This window comes from Phyllobates terribilis, unplaced genomic scaffold, assembly GCF_046119375.1.
Source record: "Phyllobates terribilis strain yellow unplaced genomic scaffold, ASM4611937v1 Scaffold_4__5_contigs__length_816908805, whole genome shotgun sequence".
Classification (NCBI taxonomy): Eukaryota; Metazoa; Chordata; class Amphibia; order Anura; family Dendrobatidae; genus Phyllobates; species Phyllobates terribilis.
Window position 1 is genome coordinate 700,547,834 of NW_027362764.1, and position 22,030 is coordinate 700,569,863.

General features: G+C 44.4%; 2 protein-coding genes across 3 annotated transcripts in view; both read left to right on the forward strand.

The window, feature by feature from the left end:
• Positions 1-1,455: 1,455 nt before the first annotated feature.
• On the forward strand, positions 1,456-4,789 carry LOC141264710 (uncharacterized). The gene is made up of 3 exons (XM_073676977.1): positions 1,456-1,514; positions 2,860-3,008; positions 3,410-4,789. The coding sequence occupies exons 1-3, from the start codon at positions 1,456-1,458 to the stop codon at positions 4,780-4,782; spliced, it is 1,581 nt and encodes a 526-aa protein (XP_073533078.1). The 3' UTR covers positions 4,783-4,789.
• Positions 4,790-5,316: 527 nt separating this feature from the next.
• The window catches only part of ERICH5 (glutamate rich 5), a 50,444-nt gene continuing 33,730 nt past the window's right edge, over positions 5,317-22,030 (forward strand). For both annotated transcript variants that reach the window (XM_073676771.1, XM_073676770.1), the window contains exon 1: positions 5,317-5,682. In XM_073676771.1, the coding sequence (XP_073532872.1) occupies positions 5,322-5,682 (361 nt within the window). In that variant the 5' untranslated portion in view covers positions 5,317-5,321. The remainder of the gene's footprint in view (positions 5,683-22,030) is intronic.

The following is a 22,030-nucleotide window of genomic DNA, read 5'->3' on the forward strand; positions in this document are numbered from 1 at the left end:
GGAGATGTAGAAACGCTCAGGAAAAAATCCTGAGCATTTCTGCATCGTGGGCACATAGCCTTAGATTCCTCATTCCTGCTTAGTTGTTCAGTACAGAGGTTTCCTTAATAAAAAAATCCAAATACCATCTGGTTGAGCATACTCACCTTTGCTCCATTCAAGACAGAGCTCTGCAGAGCCTGGGTCCAGGGTTCCAGAGTGCAATTCTCGGTCTCGGCAAGAAGCACACTTAAAGGGGTGGTCAGAAACTGCCAGTGGTTTAATCCTAAATGTCTATTTAATGTAATAATCTAAGTGATTTTCTAATATACTTTAATTAAAAAGTCCATATCCTTCCCTTGCTACATTATGTAACTGCTTTATTTTATTTTTTTTTACTATTTCCTCTTTGATGACGCTTCTTGGGATACTCAAATGAGATGTCATCAGTGACGTCCGTTTCAGGGTCTGGGCTAGTCCCTGCTGAACTGAGCATGCGTCAGTTGTCGATTCTGACTTTTGTTCAGTAGAAACTTGTCCCTGTACAATGTTCTTTTTAATGCAGAGTGACAGTGCGCTTGCTTGCGGCTCTGATGAGAAGTGATGAGATGGCAAGAGAGCGCACTGTCAGTGCACATTGTAAAGACAGAACCCAGTGAGCTGGAAAAGCAGAGACCAGCCCCACCCCCGAAAGAGACTTCGGTTTCGGGGGCAGTGCTTCCTGCTGTGAACAAGAGGGAAGAACGAGAGAATTAGATGGTAGAGACCGCTAGCTGCTTGAAACTACAGGCATACCTATCATTGAGGTAGACCATGCAGATGCTATGGGGCTATTGTAGAGAGGCATCACAGTGCTGAATGTTCAACTATGCAGTGCAGGGCATCTCTCTCCATAAAAACATCATTATTAGCATGTTGGGGAGTAGGCGAAGGACCATGGGTCAGACTAGTGGTGTATCTTGAAAGTTATGGACCAAAATGCAAATTCTCTAACATTGCCCCCAATAACCATGGTCTTTAGTAGTACTGGTCTACTCATATAGCTCAAAGGCACATTTTGGGAGCCCCTAGGCTTGGAAATGACTGCAACTTCTGCCCTGCTATAGTTACGCCTCTGAGCACAAGAAGCAATCAAAACGTTGTATATAGCCCAAGATAAGTGTCCATTAATCACGTGAAAAATAAACTCTCACCCGGCTCCATCGATGTAAAAGTGACAGGCCATAAAAATGGCGACATAATTGAATTTTTTTTTTTTTTGGAATTTCTGTTTTTTATTTTTAACAATTTAAATTAAAAAAAATATACAATTTTGGTCGCTGTAATTGTACAGATCTGGAGAATCATATTGGTCATTTTTTACCATACAATAAACACTGTAAAAAGAATACCCATAAAGACAATTGTAAAAATGTGTTGTTGTTTTTTACAACACTTAGAATTATTTTCCTTTTTTCAGTATATTTAAATGCTAAAATGAATGGTAACATTAAAAATGTTAACTTGTCTGTAGAAAAAAAACAAGCCCTCATACGGTTACGTGAAGAGAAAAAGGAATGGGAAGAAAAAAATGAAAGTGGTCAGGAAGGGGTTAATGAGGGCCTGTTGAGATTTGTTACTATGGGGGACTATACTCTATTGTCTCCACTTTTCTTGGGCAATTGCCTCTTTTCTGCCCAGACTGAACATCAATCGATGATATAATGAGTTGATTGATGTTCATTGAAAGGGTTATTCCCATCTGCATAAATAGATATTGTTGGAAAATCAAGCACTTTTGCAATTTATTGCTTATCAAAATTTGCAGCCGTTCTTGAGATATTAAGACTTTTTCCTTAGTTATAGCTCATTGCCTAGGAGACCGACCACCGCTGCTGTCTAGCTTGTGAGCACTGAACTGAAGCTGGCGGGGGTTAGGAGGTAACAAGGCGCTCCAGCGATCATGGACAGCTTCAAAACGGTGCTTTAAAGCTGAGTAGAAAGCAACTTGTAACACTGCGCATGTTCTGCTGTCTAGCAGCGGTGGTCGGTTTCCAAGGCAACAAAATGTAAACAAAAGAAAACTATTAATATCTCAAGAATGGTTAAATTTTTTAATAAGGAGTAAATTGCAAAATTACTTGTATTTACAAGCAGTATCCTCCAATACCTGTCTATGAAGATGGGAATATCCCTTTAACACTAGAACTACTGATGGAGTCATTTTGACTCCTTTCGTTTTTTATTTCTCTTCTGTGACTACATTTTTCAGAATTCCGGCTTGAAACTCGGTGACTTTTCCTCAAATATGATGTGAAAAAAGATTTTGTGAGAATAAATAATTTTGGTGAAAAATTTGCGCGTTTTTTTCAAAATTTACCAAGAACTATTTTGAGGTCCTTTTGTCACTAAATGTTGCTATAAAGTTTTGTGCATAATTTTTTCACTCTGTCTTATTTACCCTGATGTTCATATAGATGTAGTTCAATTTACATGTCAACTTTTCACATTTTCCTTGTGTTTTACCTGCTTGTATTACTGTGTAATGCTGAACAAAATAGCTTGTTTACTCTAGGCTCTTATCTTATGCTAATGAAGGGTGGTGTTTTTCTAAGGTCCTAGCAGGAGACAGTATTCTGGATAGTAACTTTACTTTCAGTTCAGCTGAAGAGACAAAGAGAACAGACGCAGACATACGAGCTCTGAAGACTCATACAGGTATGAATTGTTATGAAATAGTTTAGCTGTCTGTCAACTGATTCAGCCCACCTAATTTTGAAGGTGGCAGAACAGTTATTATTTCTTTTAGTTTTCATTTCATTTCTATTTTTCAGCAGGGAACTATATAGAATTATGGAATTTGTGAGGAATATGGAGAGAAGACGTTTGATAAAGCCTCAGGATATTCTGGCTACTTTGCAAATCCATACCGGAGGATGAATCGGAATCCGAATTGCAGGAACATGTATTTGATTCTGACAGTGATGAAGATTTCATTCCTCAGAACATATCAAGTGAATCTGAAGACTCAGAAGGAACAAATCCAGAAGGTAAGTAGTTATGTGTATTTATTTGTTCTTCCACACACTGAGTTAGGGCCTGTGCACACTAGCAGAATTCTGGCTGAATAGCCATCTGGATATTCTTGCCGCAATACAGGCCGTACCTGCCCGCTCATGCCTGAAGCTCCGCTCCGAACCCCGGGCTGGAGCCGCTGTCAGGGACAGAGCAGCGCTTGCTTACGCGCGAGCACGGCTCCGTCCCAGACAGAGGCTCCAGCCCGGGGTTCGGAGCGGAGCTTCAGGTATGAAACTCCGCTCTGTACCTGAGCGGGCAGGTACGGGCCGGATTGTGGTGAGAATATCCGGTCGGATATTCCGCCGCTAATCCAGCCAGTGTGCATGGACCCTTACAAAACAAAAATTCTAAATATTCATCAACTTTTTTACAGATATTCCAAGCACATCAACTGGGGATCGGGCTCATGCAGTTATGTTGCCTCGTGACCATCCTCCTGGTCGTGGACAGAAAAAATCAGCAAAACGTCCCAGAAATGAAAGAACAACAGATAACGATGGCGGCGAAGGTAATGCAACAACAAACACCAGAGAAGGCGAATCTGAAGGAATACTAGTTTCAGCGGATGGTATTCAATGGAAACCTGTTGAAATTGGAGAACACTTGCCTGGTAGGCGTGACAGCCAAAATATTCTTCGAGAAGCACCTGGCCCTACAGGATACGCCAGAAGAAATATCATTATCGATAGTCCTTTGAGCGCATGGTGTTTATTTTTTGATTCATATATATTGACACATATAAAGAACTGTACGCTTGCAGAAGCATGCAGGAACAATAATTTACAGTTTACTCTATCTGATGAGGAGCTAGATGCATTCATTGCGATATTCTATGCTCGTGGAATATCTGGCACGAACCGTCACTCGATTAGCAGTATTTGGTGTAATGACTGGGGAATACCGTTTTGCAAAGCGACATTGTCTAGGGACCGCTTTGTTGAAATTATGAGGTTTCTCAGATTTGATGAGAAATCTACTCGATCGGAGAGACTGCAAACGGACAAGTTTGCTCTATTTTCTACTGTGTGGGACAGGTTTATTGAAAATTGTATTGCGTGTTACAAACCTGGCCCATACATAACGGTGGATGAGCAACTTTTCCCAAGCAAAACTAGGTGTCCATTCACGCAGTACATGCCTTCCAAACCAGATAAATATGGCCACAAATATTGGCTAGCTCTTGATAAGAGGAGCAAATATCTGGCAAATGGCTTCCCTTATCTAGGCAAAGATGACACACGCTGTGCTGAGGACCGTTTAGCTGACCATGTGGTAATGAAGTTATTGGACCCGTTTTTGAAAAAAGGTTGCAATGTTACAACCGATAATTATTTTACAAAATATGGAGTAGATGTAGTGGATCAGATGCCACGAAAATATACCACACGAACATGCACAAGGAGATGGCCTGTTCATGCATTTGAAAATGCCTTAGACTTTGCGGGTATAAATGCATGGATAATATTCAAGGAGATTACCCACCAAAAAATGTCACGCAAGGCATTTTTGCAAACGCTTGTGAGAGAGTTGAGTGGTCCTTATGTCACAGATAGGGAAAAGGGTTCCACGTCCCAAGTTTCTACATGCTCAGAAGTGATGGTTCAAACAAAATTTTGCCAGATCAAAGAAAAGTGCAAGAAAAATAGATCTGTCGGAAATTGTAAGACTTGTGGTAAGTCTTTGTGTGGGCAATGTACTGCCATAAATCAAAGGCAATGCCTAAAATGCGAAACACCAAATGTTTAGAAGGTGAATTCTGCGCCATATTTTCATTCTTATGCTCCTCCACCTACATTTTCTCTGCTTTTTGTTCTTCAGTTGTTGTTTATATGTGTGCACTTGAATAAAAAAAAATGTTTGAAAAACGTCTATTATAATTATTGTTATTTTCTGTAGAAAAATAAGAAAAGCAGAAAAAAAACAATCAAAAGCATTACTGTTGGATCTCACAATAATAATACATTACAAAAAATATAATTATTAATAAATAACCACAAATGAAACTCTAAAAATAAACGAAAACAAGCAAGGAGTCAAAATGACTCCTTTCAGTAGTTCTAGGCGGGGTCACGAGTCCAGTAGTCCTAGTGTTAAAGGACCATTTACAGAAACAAACTTACACTCTTATCCCATTGTCACGGATTATTATATAAATGTATATATGTTCTCTCCTGTACATGGTGTCACGTGTGCTGTGTCTGGGGTACATACCCTGAGCAGCATAGTGATGGTGGTGACACTGTGAGTAGACCGTCGGTGATGTCTACAGGTTAGAGCCCTGGCTGATGACGCATGCGCAGTGGAGCTGCCCCGCTTGCCCTGTCCTGTGTGTGCAGCTGCTTGCAGGACTCGTCTGCTCTCTGCTGTTGTTCATATGGCAACCGCTGTGTGCAAGTAAACACCGTTCTGCGGAGCGGGGGCAAAACTACTGCCCCAGGGGCAGCTGCAGCGCCTCTTGTGGCTTCTCTGGAGTCCTCCCTCACCTGATGCTGGATGTGACCTCTGCAGCCGGAGCCGCAACTTGTCTCAGTAACCCTGCCGGCGCTGGAGGAGCCATGGGCTGTTCAAGCAGCACTCTCACTCACCCTCAGGGGAGCAACCGACCACCTGCAAAGTCAGTGCAGACTAATGGTCCCAAGAAAAGTGGTGAGTGATGTGATAGACGACGGGAGCAGACATCTATTACATGGCTGTGATTTATATATCTGTGTGTATGTATGTATATATATGTTTGTGTAAATATATAAATATATATGTGCACATATCTATCGTGTGTGTGTATATATATAGATAGATAGATATATGTGCATATTTGTATGAATGGCTACATGGATGTATATACATATGTATGTATGTATGTGTGTATATATATATATATATATATATATATGTATATATATAACTTATTTATACATACATGTATATGTGTTTGTGTAAATGTGTACATATGTATATATATATATATGTGTGGATGTATATATTTATGTATGGATATGTTAGATGTGTGGGAGACTGTTCACACTTAGCAATGTGTTTCCTCCTGTGCAGCTATCAGTATTTATATGATAGTCGCTGGCTGTATATGATGGACATGTTCACTATAATGTAGTGTATACAGGGTCATTGGATCAGATGCAGCACAATGTAGTCAGACAGTGCGGCTGTGCAGTTGTCTTTACTGAACATCTGCATCCAGGATGGGGAAAAAAATCACCGCAATTAAGACGCAGTTTATTTTACATGTAGATTAACAGTGCAATACTGCTCCGAATATGGTTTTCAACCTTTTCAGTGAATCTGCAGCAAAATCTTCATGTTGTACATGTTACACACATAAATATTACTGTGGAGTTGATGTTCATTAATTTTTTGAGGTGTTCAAGAAACATTTTTTTTCCCTGAGTGTTGGGTCGGTTCACACAACCGTATTTTCAGTCCAAGTTTTCTCTGTAAATAATCGGACAGCACACGGATTAATGTTATTCAATGGGGCCGTGCAGGTAAGCAATTTTTTTTTCACTGACAGAATCTGCATCAGGATCAGCCATTCAAATCTGAGGGTGCTCAGAAAAAAATGGATCCCATATGTGTCATCCATATAATAGCATCCGATTTTTATGGATACAGTGCAATTCTTCAACATAGGAAACTATATATAGTCCTGCAAGTTATTAAATTATTAATAGCTATTGCTGTAAAAAAAAGAAAAAAAGTTGTACACGGAAGACAAGTGAAAAATAAAATCGTAATTTTTTTCTGGATGAAATTTGGGATGATTTTATATACTTTTTTGAATATGTCTTCAAACTTCTCATTTCTCAGAGCCTAGTTTGGAGCAGATCCCATTAGGATTCTCTTCAAAGAAGGTGACATGCGGTTTTATTTTTCCATTGGCATTTTTCAAAACCTGTTCAGAAAAAAACCCTAAAAAAAAGCTAGTGAACAGTAAACTCAATTTTCCATGTAAAGGGTTTTTAAGGATTTTAGAACGGATTAGACTATTTGACTATTAAAATATATTAGGGATTAAAAATCATCATGTTTAGAATATTAATAATATTTATTTTCTCATGCAAATGTTTCCTATCCAGTCCAAATATTCCTATTTGTAAGTATTCAAATAAAGTAAAAAAAATATTCTAATATTATTCTATTTTTTTTTTCCTATAGAATTTCCCACATCCAATCAGTAGCCTTGTCCTGTAAAAGTCTAGTTGAGATTATTGGGGTGAAAACATAATAAGCAAATACCTTGCGGTAAATAAATAAATAGTGATGTGCGAACATGCTCGGATAAGGGGTTATCCGAGTACGATTGGGTGCTAACTGAGGTTTGAGCCGCCACGGTTGCTGTTAGGCAATCCCTGCATGTGTCGCGGCTGTCTAACAAACACGCAATCCCTGCATGTGTTGCAGCTGTCGAACAGCCACGAGACATGCAGCCACGGTGACTTGAACCTATTTTTTCGAGCACGTCGAAGATACTCGGTTAGCACCCGATCGTAACCCCTTATCTGAGCACGTTCGCACATCACTAATAAATGGCAATAGTGCATGAAAATAATAAAGGGTGCTTAGTTAACATAATTTTGATAAAATTTGATAAAAAAATTGTAAAAGCCATCCCACCACATCAAGGTGACCCTAGTCCTTCCCAGCCTTATCCACATGTACGTCACTTGACAAATAGGGTCACCGTGAAGTGGTGGGATGGCTTTTATATTTTTTTGATCAAAATTATGTTAACTAAGCATCCCATGTTATTGTCATGCACTATTGCTATTTATTTATTTACTGCAGGGTATTTGCTTATTATGTTTTTATCTTGGGTTTTGTCTGTTTAGTGGCCAGTGTGAACATGCGCCTAAACATTGCATATATACCAGTTTATATTCCAGTTCATCTCTTTAGGTTTTTACATTATTGGGGTGTCTGATTGGGGTAAGAATCTGTCCATTTAGCTACTTTGCCTATGTTGTACATATTTGTAAAGATATTCATCTTTTGTAAAACTTACAACTCCCAACGTGTAGAGATAGTATTGTGGTAGCATCAGAGCACTGACTTTGTGACTGTAAATTCATCATCTTCCCGGCTGCATCTATTATGGAAGACGCTCTCAGCTTTCATTACTTGGTCCAGCCTGGAGATCATTATTACACTACAGGTGGGGTAGTAGTAATGGTGTGATCCAGATACCGTCCTGACAGTCCATTATCACATTGATCGTCTGATGTATTCAGTGATACGGGAAACGGTCTCCATTGTAGCAAAGTAAACACCGCTATTCCCTGTAACGTTTGTCAGTGATCACTATGTACCTGTAACGATGGAGGCAATAAAAAGCTTCATGCAAGTCAGATAAATCCCACCCCCCAGGCTAAAAAAAATCAATAACTTTTCTCATTAGCAAATATCATCGCATTTGGTCACACATCCACATTCCTTATGGTGTTAAGTGTAGGATCCGGTGCAGAATCGCACATTTCTCTTCTCTGGGTTGTGATCAGAGGACGCAGGACTCACAGTTCTGGGATACAGTCCAGTAATGATTAGTCCGTGTGCTCATATACTCATCTGCTCTGGCTGGATGCTATTTATTATTGATTACATGTTTTGGGTGAGATCATGTTATTCTTTGTATAATCATTGATTGAACTAGATGTGGACAGCGTGTGCTTTGCTGTTACACTGTAACCCTTCTCCTGTTCGTATCTTTATTATATCTCCAATATAACCTTTTAATAGAACCTTTATTAGGATTTCTTGCTACATAAATAGGCAATAGGAAAAAACTAAGACAAAAGCACAATACACAAATACCCAAAAGGTAAATGGATAAATCGCAAAGTGCATAAAAATAATGATAAATAATAAAGGGTTCATGCTTCTACTAAGGGTTCAGTCTCTCAGCCCTTATCTATATGTATGTCACTTGACAAATGGTAAGGTTTTAATATTAGAGTTAGGACTGTCCCATAAGGGTTGCCGTGACGTTGCGGGATGGCTTTTACATTATTTTGATCAAAATTTATGTTAACTAAATCCCCTTTATTATTTATCATTATTTTTATGCACTTTGCGATTTATCCATTTACCTTTTGGGTATTTGTGTATTGTGCTATTGTCTTTGTTTTTTTCTGTCTGATGGCCTATGTGAACATGCATTTACATTTTGCATGCACACCAGTTTACGTGTTCAGACTCCCAGGTTTTTCTTGTTTTTTTTTATAAATAGGCATATAGTATTCACGACTTGTGGAAGCCGTATTGATTTCCTTATTGGCTAGGACCCATCTTTCCCAGAATCAGTTGTGGGCTAAAAAGAATTTTTCACCCAACCGTTCTTTCGGTCCATGAAGGTTCTGACATCACATGGACAGCACTAGGACCAATGTTGTTTGGTTGGACTGTTCAGATGAGGTTTTTTTTCACAGAACGAATCTGTTTGTGGAAAACAAATCACAGCATGTCATAATTTCTTCCGTATATTGGGCGAGACTCGCGTATTCAAATCTATAGGTTCGCAGAAAAAAACCCCAGATCCATCAGTTTTTCTTACAGATACATTGCTGTATCTGTAAGAAAATTATACTGTCCTTTTGTCTTTTAACGCAATGTGTGAACATAGTCTAAGTCCGTAAAACATTATTTGCTATGCACTTTCAGAGGAATTTGTCAAAACTGCATGATCTAAACTGCTTAATAGTCTAATTATTAACCAGAAAGTTAATGAGTCGCACAGTCAGGGTGTGCAATCTGGAGTTTTCTTAAAGAGGAAAACCCATTGTTAATGAGCTAATAATAAAGAATAGGGTTCCCCTGTTCATGACCATTATATATTATCCAGAATGGATACAAAAAGTGGCTCTCACTTTTTAGGGCATGGCCCGTCTTTGTATTATGTAGGCAGCCTGTTATATCATGACAGTGAGAGCTGTGTAATATATAATTTCCCCTATGGTGGCGCTGCAGGGAAATAGAACACTTGCTGCTGGGCTGCAGGGAAATAGAACACTTGCTGCTGGGCTGCAGGGAAATAGAACACTTGCTGCTGAGTTCGCCTACTTATTTTAGCCAATAGCTGTGAGGCAGTGGGGTTAGCAGGACTCTCTGATCAACTTATTCTTAAAAGACCTTTTTAGACTTTGTGCCCACAATGAGTTTTTTGGTGAGATTTTGACGTTTCGTATTTTCACTAGAAAATGCTTCAGTGATGCTGCTGGAATGAGAAGTGCACATGTGCGAGATTTGCATGAGCGGCGATGACATCGCTCGTGCAAATCATGTTATCACACCCACAGGGACATGATAACATGGAAAGAGGACTGACTAGTCTGGGGAACCTAACGCTACATCGACTAGTCAAAGCCCTCATTAGCAAACAGGGACAAATGCTTTTTTAAACCTTGTTTTCACTCAATAATATGTTAAACAGTGCTGGTTAGGCAGGGAATTTACTCATACATAGGTGAATGCTGCTGGGTTGGAGGGCATGGGGAACCTGACAGGTTCCCTTTGAAGGGAATCTGTCATAAGCCCCCCTCTCCTAAACCATCTATATGGGCATGTAGGTTATTGAAAGTTGAATAAAATGATACCTTGATATCTGTGATTCGATGTCTTATTCCTGAAATCCACATTTTTCTTAATATGTAAATGAGCTGTTATTTTAAATGAAACGGGACATTACCAGTGTGAGACATGTAATGACTGACAGTCTGCTCTCCTGATCTACTTGACTATAAAGGACCCTGGAAAGTTAAAGAGCGCAGAGTGTCTTATCCGGGTTGAAAAGAAGAACAAAGGCAGAGGAAATGGTCATCTGGCAGGGTTGTGAAAGTGACAAACCTTGTGTTAGTTTGAAAAGATATAGATTGCTGCGATCTGCAATGGTATGTCATGTAGAAGCCAGAGAAAAGTGGAGGTAAATCTGTGCTGCCAACGGTATCAAATGCAGAGAGAGCGCATAGAAATTTAATTGCGTTTTTTATTCAACGCGTTTCGAAGCACACCTGCTTCTTCCTCAGGAGAAACCACAGAGATAAAGTTTCCGCCTGATCTACTTGGCTCACACTGGTAACTCCTCCTCTCATTTATAATAAGCTCTGGAGGCAGATCCTCAGGGAGAGCTATGTCCGGCCCAGAGATCTTAACAGCTCATTTACATATTTAGAATAACGACAATATCTCTGGAATAAGACATCAGATCTCAGATATCAAAGTATCAATTTATTCAGCTTCTTATGACCTAAATGCCCATATAGATGGCTTAGAAGGTTTGATCCTACTGACAGATTCCCTTTAATGAAAAGGGATTGTTTAAATCAAGAAAGCAAAGAGAATGGGGTCATCAAGGCCGGGGCCTCCCTCTCTCCAAGGACCCCATAGCAGCTGCATTGGCAAACTGGATGAATATCTGTTATATGATATTTGCGTCACTATTTTCTTACTAAGTGCACAGATCACAAAGATTGTCATCCTCCGCACCTCCTGTAACTACTCTCCCCGAGTACTCATGCTCTGCTTTCTGTATTGCTGCTCTTCTGTTACTGAATTCTGTGATGGGTCTGGGGTTTGTTACAGCACAATGGAAATAATTTGTATTTTTATTGGAAGCAACAATATTTTTTTTTTCCATGAGAATGAATATTCCTAACGGGGTTGTTCTCAATGCCAGGATAGGTTATCAGTGTAAATCTGTGGAGTCCTGGGTCCTCTTACTAATCATGAGGTCAGAGGTGCTGTGTCCCTCTCTTGAAAGGTGCCACGGTTGCACATTTGCGCTGCCGCTCCATTCATTGACTGTTGTGCTAAAGGTGAAAGCGGAGTGCTGTTATCCTCATGAGTCCCATAGAAGATGAACGAAGCAGCAGCACACGTGCGAAGCTGCTATTTGCGATTAGAAGACAAGTCTTTTTAATGGTGTTCTCCCCAAATATAAAAACACCAATAAATAGGAATTTGGTTTTCTGTTTTATAATCATGAATTAAAGGTGTTGTCCACTACTTGAACAACCCCTTCTTGAACTAAATGTTTTGCCCCGATAAAATCAAAAAGCCTATACTCACCTCCTGTGCTAGCTCCGTTCCAGCAGTGTCGGCACTCGCGGTCCCGGGACCAGGGCTGCCACCAGGAATTTCGGGGTCCCATACTGGCAAAATTTCGGGCCCCCTTGAGACTCCACACAGGCTCCACCCCAGCCCCGCCTCCTACCCTCGAACCTTCTACAGTCCCACCACCCACTCTTGGAAAAACTCCTCTTCTGGACTACGTCCTCTCCAATCACACATTACCAGTTCCCAGTGAACACCACATCACATACAGAGCCAGCAGCTCTTGTTGTGGCCAAAAGATTTTTAAAGCCGCCACCACGATAAGGTAGACTCTTCTGGCCGGGCCCTACTCTATCCTAACCTATTAAAAATTTTCTTAAAATATCCAATACTCTTTTTTAGGTATATTTTTTATTTATTTTTCTTTAAATGAATGTACAGTACAGACCAAAAGTTTGGACACACCTTCTCATTTAAAGATTTTTCTGTATTTTCATGACTATGAAAATTTGTACATTCACACTGAAGGCATCAAAACTATGAATTAACACATGTGGAATTATTATACTTAACAAAAAAGTGCGAAACAACTGAACATATGTCTTCTATTCTAAGTTCTTCAAAGTAGCCACCTTTTGCTTTGATGACTGCTTTGCACACTGTTGGCATTCTCTTGATGAGCTTCAAGAGGTAGTCACCGGAAATGGTTTTCACTTCACAGGTGTGCCCTGTCAGGTCTAATAAGTGGGATTTCTTGCCTTATAAATGGGGTTGGGACCATCAGTTGTGTTGTGCAGAAGTCTGGTGGATACACTGCTGATAGTCCTACTGAATAGACTGTTAGAATTTGTATTATGGCAAGAAAAAAGCAGCTAAGTAAAGAAAAAAGAGTGGCCATCATTACTTTAACAAATGAAGGTCAGTCAGTCCGAAAAATTGGGCAAACTTTGAAAGTGTCCCCAAGTGCAGTTGCAAAGCACTACAAAGAAACTGGCTCACATGAGGGCCGCCCCAGGAATGGAAGACCAAGAAATACCTCTGCTTCTGAGGATAAGTTTATCCGAGTCACCAGCCTTAGAAATCGCAGGTTAACAGCAGCTCAGATTAGAGACCAGGTCAATGCCACACAGAGTTCTAGCAGCTGACACATCTCTTCAACAACTGTTAAGAGGAGACTTTGTGCAGCAGGCCTTCATGGTAAAATAGCTGCTAGGAAACCACTGCTAAGGACAGGCAACAAGCAGAAGAGACTTGTTAGGGCTAAAGAACACAAAGAATGGACATTAGACCAGTGGAAATCTGTGCTTTGGTCTGATGAGTCCAAATTTGAGATCTTTGGTTCCAACCACCATGTCTTTGTGCGATGCAGAAAAGGTGAACGGATGGACTCTACATGCCTGGTTCCCACCGTGAAGCATGGAGGAGGAGGTGTGATGGTGTGGGGGTGCTTTGCTGGTGACACTGTTGGGGATTTATTCAAAATTGAAGGCATACTGAACCAGCATGGCTACCACAGCATCTTGCAGAGGCATGCTATTCCATCCGGTTTGCGTTTAGTTGGACCATCATTTATTTTTCAACAGGACAATGACCTCAAACTCACCTCCAGGCTGTGTAAAGGCTATTTGACCAAGAAGGAGAGTGATGGGGTGCTACGCCAGATGATCTGGCCTCCACAGTCACCAGTCCTGAACCCAATCGAGATGGTTTGGGGTGAGCTGGACCGGAGAGTGAAGGCAAAAGGGCCAACAAGTGCTAAGCATCTCTGGGAACTCCTTCAAGATTGTTGGAAGACCATTTCCGGTGACTACCTCTTGAAGCTCATCATGAGAATGCCAAGAGTGTGCAAAGCCGTCATCAAAGCAAAAGGTGGCTACTTTGAAGAACCTAGAATATAAGACATATTTTCAGTTGTTTCACACTTTTTTTGTTAAGTATATAATTCCACATGAGTTAATTCATAGTTTTGATGCCTTCAGTATCAATGTACAATTTTCAAAGTCACGAAAATACAGAAAAATCTTTAAATGAGAAGGTGTGTCCAAACTTTTGGTCTGTTATGTATGCATAATTCCACATACAAGGATCAAATACCACCACACCATGACCAGACCACATATTACCACCACATAGTGACCGAATAATACCACATAGAAGGGACAAAAAAAGCCACACTATGACCAGACCACATATTACCACCACATTGTCACCGAATACTACAATACTGATCATTAATAAAAAAAACACAATACTAATATTATCATAAGTGCCATTGTAACATACCTGGCGGCGTCCTTGCATGGTGGTCCATCTCCCACTGTGCAAGAGCGCGCACTTGGTCTCCAGTCCAGAATGTCTCTCTGGCTTCCCTCCATGCTGTCTGTTTGTGTCTGTTTCTGCTGCTTAAGGGCGGCGCTCGATCACTTCCTGCTTTTTGTACCTGCTGTGGGTCACACCCCTTGTGCGTCCTCAGCCTATTGCTGTCTGTCACCTGGTATATAGCTCAGCTGCTCCCATCTATCCCTGCCTGAGCATAGTGTTTCATTCAGTGTGTGCATGCACTCTGAAGGTGCCAGGTCCCGTTCTTTGTCTCCTGCCTTGCGGTATCAGTTCCCGTGTCTGAACTGAGTCCTGTCTTTGTCTCCTGCCTTGCGGTATCAGTTCCCGTGTCTGAACTGAGTCCTGTCTGTGTACTCTTGCCTGCTGCCTCTCCTGGAGGCTGTATTTCCAGGCCTGTCTGAACACGCTCCTAGCCTGTTCCTCCCGCCTTCTAGGGGCCGATTACCTAGACCCGCTCCTGTATCTTGTCTGTCCTGTCTGAACACGCTCCTTGCCTGTTCGTCCCGCCTCTCTGGGGGCCGTATTCCCAGACCCGCTCCTGTATCCCGCTGCAGTGTCGGTCTCCTCCGTACACTCAGTTCCAGTCTGAACTCTCTCCTATCCTTTACCTGTTTTTCCTCTATGTCCGTTCCCTTCCTTTTTCTGCAGAGTCTGAACTCGTACCTAACTCCTGCTTGTTGTCTCTGTACTCCCGTTTGTGAGTTTGTGGTCCACTCGCTACTTCACTGCAAGTACCCTGTGGGTATCTGGCTCTGCCTTTCTCTTCCTGTCTGTTCCGTGTGAACAGAGCCCTGTCCCCCCTGCTCTGCCTTGCTTGTCGCTCCGGCGGTTTCCGCTCGGCTCCTGCCTTGTTTGCCGCTCTGCGGTTTCCGCTCGGCTCCTGCCTTGTTTGCCGCTCTGCGGTTTCCACTCTGCTCCTGCCTTCTTAGCCGCTCTGCGGTTTCCGCTCTGCTCCTGCCTTGTTTACCGCTCTGCGGTTTCCGCTCTGCTCCTGCTTAGCTTGCCGCTCTTGCGGTTTCTGCTCTGCTCTTGCCTTGCTTGCCACTCCTGCGGTTTCTGCTCTGCTCCTGCCTTCTTAGCCGCTCTGCGGTTTCTGCTCTGCTCCTGCCTTGTTTACCGCTCTGCGGTTTCCGCTCTGCTCCTGCCTCGTTTACCGCTCTGCGGTTTCCGTCCTGCTCCTGCCTTGTTTACCGCTCTGCGGTTTCCGCTCTGCTCCTGCTTAGCTTGCCGCTCTTGCGGTTTCCACTCTGCTCTTGCCTTGCTTGCCGCTCCTGCGGTTTCTGCTCTGCATCTGCTCGCTGCTCCGGCAGTCCTGTCCTGCTCTGCATCTGCTCGCTGCTCCGGCAGTCCTGTCCTGCTCTGCTTCTGCTCGCTGCTCCGGCAGCCCCGTCCTGCTCTGCATCTGCTCGCTGCTCCGGCAGTCCTGTCCTGCTCTGCTTGTGCTCGCTGCTCCGGCAGTCCCGTCCTGCTCTGCTCTTGCCCACCGCTTCGGGCGTTCCCTCTCTGCTGTGTTTGGCTACCGCATCTGCGGTTCTGTTTCTGTGACCCAGTCTGTACTGGGTCTTGTCCTCTCTGTGCTCCAGCCCGTCCTTTCGGCCAGTACCTCCCCGCCTGCATACTCGCCTGTATCCACCCGTCTGCATACCTGCCGTGTTCGCTTATATCCACCAGTCTGTGCCAGCCTAACCTGCCTGTTCCAGTAATCCCTGTGTGGGTCAACCCCCGTGTCCGGAGTTTGACCTGGAGTAGCACCTGGTCCCTCTGCCCGGTTTCTCCCTGGTGCACTGGCGTCGTATGCCATCGTGCCACCTTGGTCGGATCGGCCAGATACTTAGTCACGCCCCTCCAGGCACTCTCCGGTTCATGGTCCAGTGGAACCACTACTCCCGCACACGCCAGTCAGTCCGGGCGTGTGCATAACAGCCATTATACACTGGAGCTCTGTACATGGTATACAGTGTTTAATGTAAGTGTACAGGTAATATAGTGTTCACCAGTGACATTATACACGAGAGCTCTGTATATAGTGTCAGTGTACAGGTAATGCAGTGATCACCAGTGACATTATACACAGGAGCTTTGTATATAGTGTATAGTGCAGTGTGCAGATAACACACTAACTCGCTGGTGACGTCTCTAGGTGAAGTCCTTCATCTTCTCTTTTCTCCTTCATCCAGCACAGACTGCCATCACTTCTTCCAGCCAGGACTTGTCTTTGCATAAAATAACACACAGTTATCTAGAGCACAGTCCCAACTTCTACATTACACGGCTGAATACAGACGTGCGCCCACCATTAATATACAATTAGTCATTATGAAACCCACCTTTCCAAATATAAATTGTAATCCACCACGGTGTCACCACTAACTGTAAATAGCCACTTTGCCCACCTAATAAATATTTAAATTAATTAGAACCTGTTCTCTTTCCCCCAATTTATTACCAGTCACACTCCTGCATCCGCAACGCCCCCACTCTGTACCTCCTGCTCCCCCGATTCATTACTTTTACATGCACCCTCTGCCCCAATTCATTATGTCATGCCCGTGCTCTCCCCACCCACACCCTCTATTCATCATCATTTACTCTCCCCCACTCCCAGTTCATCATGTGCTCTCCCCACTCCCATCTCCCAATTCACCATTTGCTCTCCCCACCCCCAATTCACCATGCGCTCTTCCCACCCACCACTCCCAATCCACCATGCACTCTTTCTCCCCCCACTCCCAGTTCCCCATGTGCAGCTCATCCTCCCCCCCCACTCCCAATTCCCCATGTGCAGCTCATCCTTCCCCCACTCACAATTCCCCATGTGCAGCTCATCCTCCCCACTCACAATTCCCCATGTGCAGCTCATCCTTCCCCCACTCACAATTCCCCATGTGCAGTTCATCCTTCCCCCACTCCCATTTAATTAATTCTATTTAAAAAAAATAAAGTTGTAATACTTACCCCTCATATGATCCCTGCAGCATCCTGGCGCTCCTGCTGCGATGAGGAGATGCACGCTGCCGCCGGGTTCTCCTGACTTCTGGTCAGGTGGCGGCGCGTACTCGTTGTCACATGACCAGAAGTCAGGAGAAGTATGAAAGAGCTGCTGCAGCTGCACAGCTCCGGTAAGGAAACCAGCGCCGAGATGTGCGCTACCTAAGACGGCGCACGCCCCAGCGCTCGGCACTTTATTACAGAATGGGGCCCCGTGAGCAGAAGTACAAGAGGGGGGGCCCCGACTGGGTCCGGGCCCCCCTCTGTACTGCTGCTCACAGGGCCCCATACAACAGCAAGGGCAGTAATGCCCCAATGGCGGCCCTGCCCGGGACTCTCGTACTGTTGTTGTCACACGTGAGCCAGGCGCCCAGTCGGCATCGGCGTCACTGTCCTTACCTTTAGACAAATCAAATATGAAGGGGAAGTCCGGGCTGCCGCTGATCTCTGACTTCCTCTTCATGTTCAATTCGACAGGAGGCAAAGATAGTGAAGCCAGTGCTGATTGGGCGCCTGTGTCACGTGTCAAAACAACAGCACGAGAGTCCCGGGATCACGAGTGCTGACACCACGGGAACAGCGCTAGCACTGGAGGTGAGTATAAGCTTTTTTATTTTATCGGGGCAAAGCGTGGGGTATGAGAAGGGGTTGTCCAAGTAGTAGACAACTTCTTTAAGCTAGGTTCACATCTGTGCTCTAAATGTTGGAAAAATAGTACAGCTCATGTAATGCTATTTTTTTCTTCTGATAAAAAGATTAACACCATGACAGAGACCCAACAGACACCATTATAGGCAATGAAGTCCATTGTTTGCCACTACTGCAACCCCTGGCAAAAATTATGGAATCACCGGGCTCGGAGGATGTTCATTCAGTTGTTTAATGTTGTTGAAAAAAAGCAGATCACAGACATGGCACAAAGCTAAAGTCATTTCAAATAGCAACTTTAGGGCTTTAAGAAACACTAAAAGAAGTCAAGATAAAAAATGTAGTACTCAGTAAGGGTAATTTTTTTCAGACCAAGCAGAGGGAAAAAATTATGGAATCACTCAATTCTGAGGAAAAAATTATGGAATCACCCTGTAAATTTTCATTTCCACAACTAACACCTGCATCAAATTAGATCTGCTCGTTTGTCTGCATCTAAAAAGGAGTGATCACACCTTGAAGAGCTGTTGCACCAAGTGGACTGACATGAATCATGGCTCCAACAGGAGAGATGTCAATTGAAACAAAGGAGAGGATTATCAAACTCTTAAAAGAAGTTAAATCATCACGCAATGTTGCAAAAGATGTTGGTTGTTCACAGTCAGCTGTGTCTAAAATCTGGACCAAATACAAACAACATGGGAAGGTTGTTAAAGGCAAACATACTGTGCCATGTCTGTGATCTGCTTTTTTTCAACAACATTAAACAACTGAATGAACATCCTCCGAGCCCGGTGATTCCATAATTTTTGCCAGGGGTTGTATCTGTTATTCTAAGGGTTTATCCAAAACTATTTTTCCCCTCCCCCATGACAGCACACCTTGAGAGGATCCGCCCCACCAAGGACAGGAAACCGTCTGAAATAAAAGGGCGGTACCTCTCCCTCGCTTCAGTTGGTTTCCTGTCCTTGATGGGGAACCTGTCTGGAAGAAAGAAGACTTACCTGGGGCTGTCCCGGTGTGGAAGAGCGGGCACTGGCCTGTGCACCGGGTTCAGTATCCCAGAAGCGCCGTCCGCAGCTTCCCCTGGGGTCTCTGCGCCGAGCGGGGCGCACGCGGTGAGGCAGGCTCTGTCCTCCCGGAGACCGCGGCGCCGTCCTCCCCCTGCAGTGTGGAACGCTTCCGGGTGTGACGCGCCTGACGTCACGGCGCAGGGCACGCTGGGAGCGGCGCACTGGGTGACGTCAGGAGGCGGCGCCGATCCAAGATGGCGGCGCCCATCGGAGCGTCCCAGGCCGTTTTTTTTCAACGGAGCTCCGGCCTGGCGAAGGGGGAGGACCCACAGACCGGAGGAGGCTGGATGGCCCTATATTTAAGGGGGGGGAGCTTTCCTGGAAGCGTGGTGCGCTTCTGAGACATGGCTGATCCAGATAGCCAGGAGCAGCAGCTTACCCCCCACCTCAGCAACAGAAGCAGAGGGATGCATCGTATACAGACAGCCGCTCGAGTAATCGTAGTGGCAGCCGCAGGAGTAAGGCTTCGAGCGCCTCGGGACCATCCAGAATGGAATCATCAGTTCCGCGACAGCCTCCGAATCCGGTACCCGTTTGTGACCTCCGAGGGTGAGTGAGCTTCGTGAATGTCACTGATTAGTAACGGGAAGTCTCTTATGTGCTTCCTTTTTTTAGGAGCCTAAGAAGAGTAGTGCCAAGCAAAAGCATAGGATGTGTGCCCTTTGCCAAGCTTCTCTCTCAGTAGAGTGGCAGAAACCACTTTGCCAGGGCTGTGTGACCAAAACCATAGCTGAGAATTCCCAGGATTTTGCTGCAAATTTAAAGTCCATAGTACATGCAGAAGTTCAGGGGTCCCTGAAGGGGTTCCTTAGAGGGAAGAAAAGGCCCCGTAGAGAGGTTTCCTCCGTCTCTGATTCCTCCCAGTCCGAGGAGCAGTGGGATTCATCGTCCTCTTCCTCATCGGGGGGCGGTAGACCCTGCTTCCCCATTGAGAATACAGACAGACTGGTTAGGGCAGTAAGATCAACCATGGGTCTGGAGGAAGAGAGAGCATCTAAATCCCGGGAGGACATCATGTTTGCGGGCTTGGGAGAGCGGAAGAGACGCTCATTTCCGGTGAACAGTAAGATTCAGGGCCTCATTGACCGGGAGTGGAGGAGACCTGAGAGATCAGGGGCTTTACCCTCCTTCTCCAAAAGAAGGTACCCCTTCGAAGAGAAGGATGCGGAACCTTGGGATAAGATCCCCAAGGTGGACGGGACTGTGGCAAGGTCATCAAAGAGATCTTCCCTGCCCTTGGAGGACTCTGGCGTCCTAAAAGATGCCCTGGATAAAAGAGCTGACTCCTTCCTGCGCCACACGTGGGAGGCGGCAGCAGGTGGCCTAAAACCAGCGGTGGCTAGCACCTGTGTGGCGAGGTCCTTGATGGTGTGGCTTCAACAGCTAGAAGACCAGCTTAAAGATAAAAAGGTCTCCAGACAGGCAATACTTGCAGAGCTACCTTTAATTCAAACAGCATCGGCCTTCCTGGCCGACTCTTCAGCTGACTCGGTCAGACTGTCAGCTAGGGCAGCGGGACTATCCAACGCAGCCAGGCGGGCCTTGTGGCTCAAGGGTTGCCCAGGCGACCTACCTTCGAAACAGAAACTGTGCTCCCTCCCGTGTGACGGTAGACTCCTGTTTGGCCAAAAGTTAGAGGACCTGTTAGAAAAAGCAGGCGATAAAACCAAAGGGTTCCCGGGATTTTCGGGGGAACCAAGAAGATTTAGTTTTCGGAGGAGAAAATTTAACCGGGGTCGTCCTCCGGGAGACAAAAACAAATGGGAAGCCAAGTCCAAAAAAGAATCGGGCTACATGTTTGGAGGACCATCCTCGAGTTCGAAGAGATCCTCCCAATGACGCCAGGCTGGAAGTGGGTGGAAGGCTTTCCCACTTTTTTCCAGCTTGGGACGCGATAACAACAAACCCATGGATTCTGAAAATTATCAGTGGGGGCCTGAAGATCCAGTTCAGCCAGACCCCCTGGCGGACCTTTGTGGTTACCCCCCTACGAAAGGTCCAGGAAGAACAATTAGCCCTGGAAACAGAAGTGTTAGAGTTAGTAGGAAAGCAGGTCCTTCTCGAAGTACCAGCAACACAGAGAGGGAGGGGGTTCTATTCCCCACTATTCATGATAAAAAAACCAAACGGGTCCTTAAGGACCATCATCAACCTCAGGAGTCTGAACCAAGTAGTAGAAAACCAGACTTTCAAAATGGAGTCAGTAGGCTCGGCAGTGAAGCACTTACATCGCAACTGCTTTATGGCTGTAATAGACTTGAAGGACGCATATTATCACGTCCCAATCCATCCGGAGTATCAGAAGTATCTGAGAGTAGCCCTGTTTATTCAGGGGAAGCTGAGGCATTTTCAGTTTGCTGCCCTACCCTTTGGCCTCTCCATTGCCCCGAGAATATTTACGAAACTAATAGCAGAAGTGACAGCCTTCCTACGGATCAAGAATGTAGTGATCGTGCCATATTTAGACGACTTCTTGATAATAGGGAAAACAGAAGCCCACTGCTCCAGTCAGCTCCTAGTGGTCACGGAAGTGTTGCATCAGCTGGGGTGGTTAGTAAATTTCCAAAAATCAAGACTAACCCCCTCCAGGACTCAGACCTTTCTGGGTCTAATCCTAGACTCTCGTCGTCAAACCTGCTTCCTCCCAGAGGACAAAATCTGCAGGTTAATTGCATTAGTCTCGAAGGCCATTCAAGCTCCAGAGATGTCTCTGAGAGAGGCAATGTCCCTCCTGGGTTCTATGACGGCCTGTCTCCCAGCAGTAATGTGGGCCCAGGGGCATATGAGGCGGCTTCAGTGGGAGGTCCTGTCAGCACAGAGGTCCTGCAACGGGCGTTTAGAAGGCAGGCTCTCTCTCTCCCCAGAAGTAGTAGATTCTCTTTCGTGGT

Excerpts from the sequence above, each read along its gene's own strand:
- LOC141264710 (XM_073676977.1), top strand. The coding sequence starts at position 1,456 with ATGAATGGTAACATTAAAAATGTTAACTTGTCTGTAGAAAAAAAACAA. Across the intron at positions 1,515-2,859 it reads AAAAAACAAGCCCTCATACG|GATATTCTGGCTACTTTGCA; the intron begins GTTACGTGAAGA and ends ATAAAGCCTCAG. Across the intron at positions 3,009-3,409 it reads AGAAGGAACAAATCCAGAAG|ATATTCCAAGCACATCAACT; the intron begins GTAAGTAGTTAT and ends ACTTTTTTACAG.